The following is a 9,787-nucleotide window of genomic DNA, read 5'->3' on the forward strand; positions in this document are numbered from 1 at the left end:
CTGCCCGTTCTCCACTCTAATGATTTCTAATGCTGCATGTCTCTGCCCAACCTGCAGAGCAATGATTGCTAATGCTGTGTGTCTCTGCCCAACCTCCGCTGTAATGAATTCTAATGCCGTGTGTCTCTGCCCAACCTCCACTATAATGATTTCTAATGCTGTGTGTCTCTGCCCAACCTCCACTATAATGATTTCTAATGCTGTGTGTCTCTGCCCAACCTCCAGCGCAGATTTCTAATGTTGTGTGTCTCTGCCCAACCTCCAGTGCAATGATTTCTAATGCTGTGTGTCTCTGCCCAACCTCCTCTGTAATGATTTCTAATGCTGTGTGTCTCTGCCCAACCTCCGCTGTAATGATTTCTAATGCTGTGTGTCTCTGCCCAACCTCCAGTGCAATGATTTCTAATGCTGTGTGTCTCTGCCCAACCTCCTCTGTAATGATTTCTAATGCTGTGTGTCTCTGTCCAACCTCCGCTGTAATGATTTCTAATGCTGTGTGTCTCTGCCCAACCTCCACTGTAATGATTTCTAATTCTGCGTGTCTCTGCCCATCCTTCGCTCCAATAATTTCTAATGCTGTGTGTCTCTGCCCAACCTCCAGTGTAATGATTTCTAATGCTGTGTGTCTCTGCCCAACCTCCAGCACAATGATTTCTAATGCTGTTTGTCTCTGCCCAACCTTCGCTCCAATAATTTCTAATGCTGTGTGTCTCTGCCCAACCTTCGCTCCAATAATTTCTAATGCTGTGTGTCTCTGCCCAACCTCCACTATAATGATTTCTAATGCTGTGTGTCTCTGCCCAACCTCCAGTGCAATGATTTCTAATGCTGTGTGTCTCTGCCCAACCTCCAGTGCAATGATTTCTAATGCTGTGTGTCTCTGCCCAACCTCCTCTGTAATGATTTCTAATTCTGTGTGTCTCTGCCCAACCTCCGCTGTAATGATTTCTAATGCTGTGTGTCTCTGCCCAACCTCCACTGTAATGATTTCTAATTCTGCGTGTCTCTGCCCAACCTCCACTATAATGATTTCTAATGCTGTGTGTCTCTGCCCAACCTCCACTGTAATGATTTCTAATGCTGTGTGTCTCTGCCCAACCTCCACTGTAATGATTTCTAATGCTGTGTGTCTCTGTCCAACCTCCACTGTAATGATTTCTAATGCTGTGTGTCTCTGCCTAACCTGTGCTGTAATGATTTCTAATGCTTTGTGTCTCTGCCCAACTTCTGCTATAATGATTTATAATGCTGTGTGTCTCTGCCCGTTCTCCACTCTAATGATTTCTAATGCTGCATGTCTCTGCCCAACCTGCAGAGCAATGATTGCTAATGCTGTGTGTCTCTGCCCAACCTCCGCTGTAATGAATTCTAATGCCGTGTGTCTCTGCCCAACCTCCACTATAATGATTTCTAATGCTGTGTGTCTCTGCCCAACCTCCACTATAATGATTTCTAATGCTGTGTGTCTCTGCCCAACCTCCAGCGCAGATTTCTAATGTTGTGTGTCTCTGCCCAACCTCCAGTGCAATGATTTCTAATGCTGTGTGTCTCTGCCCAACCTCCTCTGTAATGATTTCTAATGCTGTGTGTCTCTGCCCAACCTCCGCTGTAATGATTTCTAATGCTGTGTGTCTCTGCCCAACCTCCAGTGCAATGATTTCTAATGCTGTGTGTCTCTGCCCAACCTCCTCTGTAATGATTTCTAATGCTGTGTGTCTCTGCCCAACCTCCGCTGTAATGATTTCTAATGCTGTGTGTCTCTGCCCAACCTCCACTGTAATGATTTCTAATGCTGTGTGTCTCTGCCCAACCTTCGCTCCAATAATTTCTAATGCTGTGTGTCTCAGCCCAACCTCCAGTGTAATGATTTCTAATGCTGTGTGTCTCTGCCCAACCTCCAGCACAATGATTTCTAATGCTGTTTGTCTCTGCCCAACCTTCGCTCCAATAATTTCTAATGCTGTGTGTCTCTGCCCAACCTTCGCTCCAATAATTTCTAATGCTGTGTGTCTCTGCCCAACCTCCACTATAATGATTTCTAATGCTGTGTGTCTCTGCCCAACCTCCAGTGCAATGATTTCTAATGCTGTGTGTCTCTGCCCAACCTCCAGTGCAATGATTTCTAATGCTGTGTGTCTCTGCCCAACCTCCTCTGTAATGATTTCTAATTCTGTGTGTCTCTGCCCAACCTCCGCTGTAATGATTTCTAATGCTGTGTGTCTCTGCCCAACCTCCACTGTAATGATTTCTAATTCTGCGTGTCTCTGCCCAACCTCCACTATAATGATTTCTAATGCTGTGTGTCTCTGCCCAACCTCCACTGTAATGATTTCTAATGCTGTGTGTCTCTGCCCAACCTCCACTGTAATGATTTCTAATGCTGTGTGTCTCTGTCCAACCTCCACTGTAATGATTTCTAATGCTGTGTATCTCTGCCTAACCTGTGCTGTAATGATTTCTAATGCTTTGTGTCTCTGCCCAACTTCTGCTATAATGATTTATAATGCTGTGTGTCTCTGCCCGTTCTCCACTCTAATGATTTCTAATGCTGCATGTCTCTGCCCAACCTGCAGAGCAATGATTGCTAATGCTGTGTGTCTCTGCCCAACCTCCGCTGTAATGAATTCTAATGCCGTGTGTCTCTGCCCAACCTCCACTATAATGATTTCTAATGCTGTGTGTCTCTGCCCAACCTCCACTATAATGATTTCTAATGCTGTGTGTCTCTGCCCAACCTCCAGCGCAGATTTCTAATGTTGTGTGTCTCTGCCCAACCTCCAGTGCAATGATTTCTAATGCTGTGTGTCTCTGCCCAACCTCCTCTGTAATGATTTCTAATGCTGTGTGTCTCTGCCCAACCTCCGCTGTAATGATTTCTAATGCTGTGTGTCTCTGCCCAACCTCCACTGTAATGATTTCTAATGCTGTGTGTCTCTGCCCAACCTCCTCTGTAATGATTTCTAATGCTGTGTGTCTCTGCCCAACCTCCGCTGTAATGATTTCTAATGCTGTGTGTCTCTGCCCAACCTCCACTGTAATGATTTCTAATGCTGTGTGTCTCTGCCCATCCTTCGCTCCAATAATTTCTAATGCTGTGTGTCTCTGCCCAACCTCCAGTGTAATGATTTCTAATGCTGTGTGTCTCTGCCCAACCTCCAGCACAATGATTTCTAATGCTGTTTGTCTCTGCCCAACCTTCGCTCCAATAATTTCTAATGCTGTGTGTCTCTGCCCAACCTTCGCTCCAATAATTTCTAATGCTGTGTGTCTCTGCCCAACCTCCACTATAATGATTTCTAATGCTGTGTGTCTCTGCCCAACCTCCAGTGCAATGATTTCTAATGTTGTGTGTCTCTGCCCAACCTCCAGTGCAATGATTTCTAATGCTGTGTGTCTCTGCCCAACCTCCTCTGTAATGATTTCTAATGCTGTGTGTCTCTGCCCAACCTCCGCTGTAATGATTTCTAATGCTGTGTGTCTCTGCCCAACCTCCACTGTAATGATTTCTAATTCTGCGTGTCTCTGCCCAACCTCCACTATAATGATTTCTAATGCTGTGTGTCTCAGCCCAACCTCCACTGTAATGATTTCTAATGCTGTGTGTCTCTGCCCAACCTCCACTGTAATGATTTCTAATGCTGTGTGTCTCTGTCCAACCTCCACTGTAATGATTTCTAATGCTGTGTATCTCTGCCTAACCTGTGCTGTAATGATTTCTAATGCTTTGTGTCTCTGCCCAACTTCTGCTATAATGATTTATAATGCTGTGTGTCTCTGCCCGTTCTCCACTCTAATGATTTCTAATGCTGCATGTCTCTGCCCAACCTGCAGAGCAATGATTGCTAATGCTCTGTGTCTCTGCCCAACCTCCGCTGTAATGAATTCTAATGCCGTGTGTCTCTGCCCAACTTCCGTTATGATTTCTAATGCGCTGTCTGCTTGCATACCTCTTGCGTGCAGCCTCCGCCATTCTAATCCTAGTGTTTGATGAAGGTCACATATGTGCTCAGTAAAATCACATAAACACACTGCACGGAGTACACTGTACCTAAAGCACTGCTGCAGTGTTACTATTATAAAGGAGAAAACCCTCACATCAAAGATGCTCCGCAATGCAGAGACCTCTGATATAACTTCGGAAAAGTTGCATTCGGTGGATTACAAGCACATGGTTAGAATCCTGAAGCCCCATTAACCTCTGAACTCCACGTTGGAAAACTAGTCTAAGGGCTCTTTCACACCTGCGTTGTTCTTTTCTTCCGGCATAGAGTTCCGTCGTCGGGGCTCTATGCCGGAAGAATCCTGATCAGGATTATCCTAATGCATTCTGAATGGAGAGAAATCCGTTCAGGATGCATCAGGATGTCTTCAGTTCCGGTACGGAACGTTTGTTGGCCGGAGAAAATACCGCAGCATGCTACGCTTTTTGCTCCGGCCAAAAATCCGGAACACTTGCCGCAAGGCCGGATCCGGAATTAATGCCCATTGGAAGGCATTGATCCGGATCCGGCCTTAAGCTAAACGTCGTTTCGGCGCATTGCCGGAGCCGACATTTAGCTTTTTCAGAGTGGTTACCATGGCTGCCGGGACGCTAAAGTCCTGACAGCCATGGTAAGTGTAGCGGGGAGCGGGGGAGCAGCATACTTACCGTCCGTGCGGCTCCCCGGGCGCTCCAGAGTGACGTCAGGGCGCCCCAAGAGCATGGATCACGTGATCGCATGGATCACGTCATACATGCGCATGGGGCGCTCTGACGTCATTCTGGAGCGCCCGGGGAGCCGCACGGACTGTAAGTATACTGCTCCCCCGCTCCCCGCTCCTACTATGGCAACCAGGACTTTAATAGCGTCCTGGGTGCCATAGTAACACTGAAAGCATTTGGAAGACGGTTCCGTCTTCAAATGCTTTCAGTACACTTGCGTTTTTCCGGATCCGGCAGGCACCTCCGGCAACGGAAGTGCATGCCGGATCCCAACAACGCAAGTGTGAAAGAGGCCTAAGAACGAAATCAGAGTATTTGATTACTGGAATCTTGTACCATGAAAATAGTGCTGAGTGGTCAGACAATGGGCCAGTGTCTCAGGCCTCCTCCTCTCCATGCAGATAACAACCAGGAGTGGACCCCAACCTGAAGCCATCAGTGGGGTGCATCACTTTCTTCTCCACTGGAAGCTGCTGACCCTCAGATGGTCTTCTGTCTGGCATTAGATACCTGCAGACTTCTGTCCCGAGTACAGGGGCCGAAGACTTGTGTCCCGAATACAGGGGCCGAAGACTTGTGTCCCGAGTACAGGGGCCAAAGACTTGTGTCCCGAGTACAGGGGCCGAAGACTTCTGTCCCGAGTACAGGGGCCGAAGACTTGTGTCCCGAGTAAAGGGGCCGAAGACTTGTGTCCCGAGTAAAGGGGCCGAAGACTTGTGTCCCGAGTACAGGGGCCGAAGACTTGTGTTCCCGAGTACAGGGGCCGAAGACTTGTGTCCCGAGTACAGGGGCCAAAGACTTGTGTCCCGAGTACAGGGGCCGAAGACTTCTGTCCCGAGTACAGGGGCCGAAGACTTGTGTCCCGAGTAAAGGGGCCGAAGACTTGTGTCCCGAGTACAGGGGCCGAAGACTTGTGTTCCCGAGTACAGGGGCCGAAGACTTGTGTACCGAGTACAGGGGCCGAAGACTTGTGTCCCGAGTACAGGGGCCGAAGACTTGTGTCCCGAGTACAGGGGCCGAAGACTTGTGTCCCGAGTACAGGGGCCAAAGACTTGTGTCCCGAGTACAGGGGCCGAAGACTTGTGTCCCGAGTACAGGGGCCGAAGACTTGTGTCCCGAGTACAGGGGCCGAAGACTTGTGTCCCGAGTACAGGGGCCGAAAACTTGTGTCCCGAGTAAAGGGGCCGAAGACTTGTGTCCCGAGTAATGTAGGACCGAGGGCAGGATTTGTAGCACAAGGTGACAACATAAGAAATTAGAAAAACATGAAAGGGTCTGAAGACTTTCTGAATGCACTGTATATCCAGGGCCCGACACGTATCCACCCGCTGAGACAAGAGCAGCGACAAACCACACAAAGTACAGACGGCCTTTACTTATCGGTCGAGATCTCCTGATGAGTCGTCATAACCACAATGAAACACACAGCAAAGCAGGAAGACATTGAGGATGCAATCAGGACATCAGCCTGGGCTAGTCCTTAGGAGTATGTTGTGTTTTGGTTTCTGTTTCCCATATGAACAGGGTGAGAACACTGGCAGGGCATAATAAGGAAAGTAGTACCAGCGCCGGACACAGCAAATGAGATACAGATGCACAGATACTTCATACAAACAAAGAAGACAGTAACACTGAATACGTCCTACATTTTGAATTGACACCTCTCTGGTCGTGTCTCGGTGAGCTGGATGGTGTATTGGTGGTTACATGTCGGGGTCATCGTGACAAGTTCTGCTTATATCTATCGATGTGGTATAAATATCTTCAACGTAACCCATCATGGCCCCACTCTTGACTCCATCCTCACAGTGTCATCACCATTAGACTATGAGAGGCTCTGTCCCGAACACAGGAGTCTTCTCCCCCACCGATATTAGTGATATAAGGTGCTTTTATTCATTTCCTAGATTCTCTACTGTGAAAAATACATTTCTGTGAAGTCAGAAGGATCATCCACCCAAGTGTGATGTGTCCACCAGGACCTGATGTCTTACAGGAGTTGGTGTCTGGGTTTTCCCAAAAAGTTTTTCTTCCATATTGATAGTGGTAAAAGATGCAATAAAGTGATGGAGAATTAGAACACACATCTAGATGAACCATGACAGCCACCAGATTGTCTATCAGACACATGTCCAGATGAACCATGACAGCCGCCATTTAGTGTTGAGCGAGCACCAAAGTGCTCGTGTGCTCTGGACGAACCCATTGCTATATTCGTGTGTTCTACCAAGCACTCAAGCACAATGAAAGTCAGTGGGAGAACCCCAGGCACCCCCTGCTTGGAAGAGAAGAGGGTGTCTGGTTAAAAAAGAAAAAGGGTTAGAAATTGATGGAAACCCCATAAAAATGGTTTGGAAGCAGCATTAAGAGGATAGCTGGATGCATCTTAGACTCCTATTATGTACAACATACAATAGACAACCACACAAAGGCTATATGCCAAAAGCCAGGTATATGCAAGCCATCCATGAGACAGATAACAGCCAGCATACCTTACAATGGCAGCCTTGTGCACTATGAGATATTCCAAACCAGCTTTCATCTGACTGAGAACCAGTAAACCTCCAAGTTATTTTGTATCTGTTGGATGGCTTGGGTGGACTTGCACACCTAGATCAATATCATTAGGGCGACAAAGTTTTCTGATTGTCCTAACATAATATTCAATAACCTTTCTATACAGTTTTGTCATGTAAAAACAAATTTTCATAAACATGGGCATATGGGAAAGACATGCAAATGATCAGAATCTGCCTTGTTTTTCAGCTGTCATAAGACTATGAAAACCAATAGATGGCGCTATTGAGTTATGAACAGCGCCCTCTATTGGTTTCATTATTGGTCCTATGACAACAGACTAATAGTTTTGTCCGAAGTCCATGTAACCAATAGAGGGCGCTGTTCATAACTCAATAGCGCCATCTATTGGTTTTCATAGTCTTCTGACAGCTGGAAAAAAAAAGGCAGATTCTGCTCATTTGCATGTCTTTCCCATATGCCCATGTTTATGAAAATTTGTTTTTACATGACAAAACTGTATAGAAAGGTTATTGAATATTATGTTAGGACAATCAGAAAACTTTTTGTCGCCCTAATGATATTGATCTAGGTGTGCAAGTCTATGTTATTAGACTATGTGTCTTATGACAAGCTTATTAGTGTAGCTTTTTGCATGGAAAATTCACAATACAAATTTTTGATTACAATATTCGCGATCTACATTAGGATGATATCTGACACTGGGAAAGCTGGGTAATAACTCAGTGATAAAATCTGACACTTTTTTTGTGAACCAGACACCCTCGCTTCTTTAGAGCAGGGGGTGCCTGGTTTGATGCTCGGGTCTCCCATTGACTTTCATTGTATTAAGTTGTACTCGAGCACCCGAAGTATTCAGCCGAGCACTCGGATCTGCCGAGCATAGCGATGCTCAAGCCGAACCGGTATTTGGCCGAGCATGATCACTACCGCCATATTGTCTATCAGACAGACCTTCTCTGAATTGATGAATTAGTGGTGAAGGATTATAATTGCCCAGTGTCTGGTCCACGAGTTGGTGGCTTCTCCATCCCACTAGTCTTTAATCCTATATTCATAGGTTAGGATTGCAAAATTAGAAAACCTTCCAATCAGTGATGGAACAATCTTGACATCTGTTTTCTGAAAACCCAATTTTTCATATAATTTTTGCGCAGGAACTTGTATCATTGACGTCTCCAGAGTCAACACTTTGAAGCCACGCGTACAAGTGAAATCTATGACCTTCTGGCACAGAGCCTTGGCGATTCCTTGGTGCCTCTTGTCCTTAGCCACTGACAGCCACCTCAACACCATGACTTCAGTAGAGCGGGGCACTGGCTGGACGCCCACAATGCCGATGACCCTGCCGTTAGACTCTACCACCCAGAAACAAGAGTTGTTACTTGCCATGTAGGACTCCTCAATGTCCAGTAAGTCTTCTCTCTGACACTTGTCCACATACTGATGATACTCGTTGTTCAACAGGCGCCGTCCTGCAGTGAACACAATGGCCAGGCTGACTAGAGAAAGTAAGTAGGACCTGGATATTAAGAGCAGGGTGATGAAAGATATGAAAATAATAAACTGGGCCCGGGGAAGCTTCAGCAGGTAGGCACAGGTAGCCGGGATGTGCTCCAGCGTGCCTTCTGCAAACAGCATACGGACGGCATTGTAGTCCCGGTTCTTGTACACCCGTATGGTGTAGTCTGCCATGGTCTTTCAGCTCTACACATGGAAGGACCTGCAAAGACAAGAGACTGGCATAAGTACATCATATATGCACATTTACTGAATAATGAAAACATGCACTACTTATGTATGAGGAGGAGAAGAATTCTGACCATGGACATAAAGAGGACAAACATGTCAAACCCTGACAGCGTTAAGATGCAGCAGAAATAACTACACTGACGACCTTATGTACGGAAGGAGGGGGAGAAGAAGAAGAAAGGGAGAAAACTAAAAAAAGAAAACAAAATGAAAGAAGGAAGCAAAGGGAGAAGAAAGAAGTTATAATGAGGAGACATGTCGGAGCAAGAAGAACAAAAAAGCAACAAGAAGATAGGAAAGAGAGGAAGAAGAAAGAGAGGAAGAAGAAAGAGAATGTAGAAAGAAAAAACTAACGAAAAGGAATAAGAAAGAAGGAACAAATAAAAAGGAAGATAGAAAAATAAGAATAAAGAAGACAGGCATCTGACATTAATAGTAAGGTCTATAATAAAATAAATTAAAAAATCCTACTCGCCTCATCCGAAGAGCCGATCGTCGCCATCTTGATTGAAGATCCAGCGCAAAATCTCACAGCGTGTGATGACGTCATCATGTCGGCCAGCCTGGGGACATCGTACAAGATTTTGCGCTGGATCTTCAAGACAGTGGCGGGTGGCTCTTCGCGCTCAAACGGATGGGGCGAGTATGATTTTTTTTTTTTTTGTTACCCCATTTAAGCAAATTTGGATCGAAGTCCACTTCGGACACTTTGATTCGCTCAACCCTAGTCATAAGCAGAAGAAAGTTGAAGATGAAAATAATTGAAAAAGAGGATGATAATAAAAGAAGAAGAAA

The 9,787-nt window shown here is 46.0% G+C and overlaps 1 protein-coding gene across 1 annotated transcript; it reads right to left on the bottom strand.

The window, feature by feature from the left end:
• Positions 1-6,645: 6,645 nt before the first annotated feature.
• On the bottom strand, positions 6,646-9,555 carry LOC120991855 (probable N-acetyltransferase camello). The gene is made up of 3 exons (XM_040420606.1): positions 9,468-9,555; positions 8,173-8,963; positions 6,646-6,858 (listed from the first exon to the last, which is right to left on the bottom strand). The coding sequence occupies exon 2, from the start codon at positions 8,933-8,935 to the stop codon at positions 8,276-8,278; it is 660 nt and encodes a 219-aa protein (XP_040276540.1). The 5' UTR covers positions 8,936-8,963; positions 9,468-9,555; the 3' UTR covers positions 6,646-6,858; positions 8,173-8,275.
• Positions 9,556-9,787: the final 232 nt, after the last annotated feature.

This window comes from Bufo bufo, chromosome 2, assembly GCF_905171765.1.
Source record: "Bufo bufo chromosome 2, aBufBuf1.1, whole genome shotgun sequence".
Classification (NCBI taxonomy): Eukaryota; Metazoa; Chordata; class Amphibia; order Anura; family Bufonidae; genus Bufo; species Bufo bufo.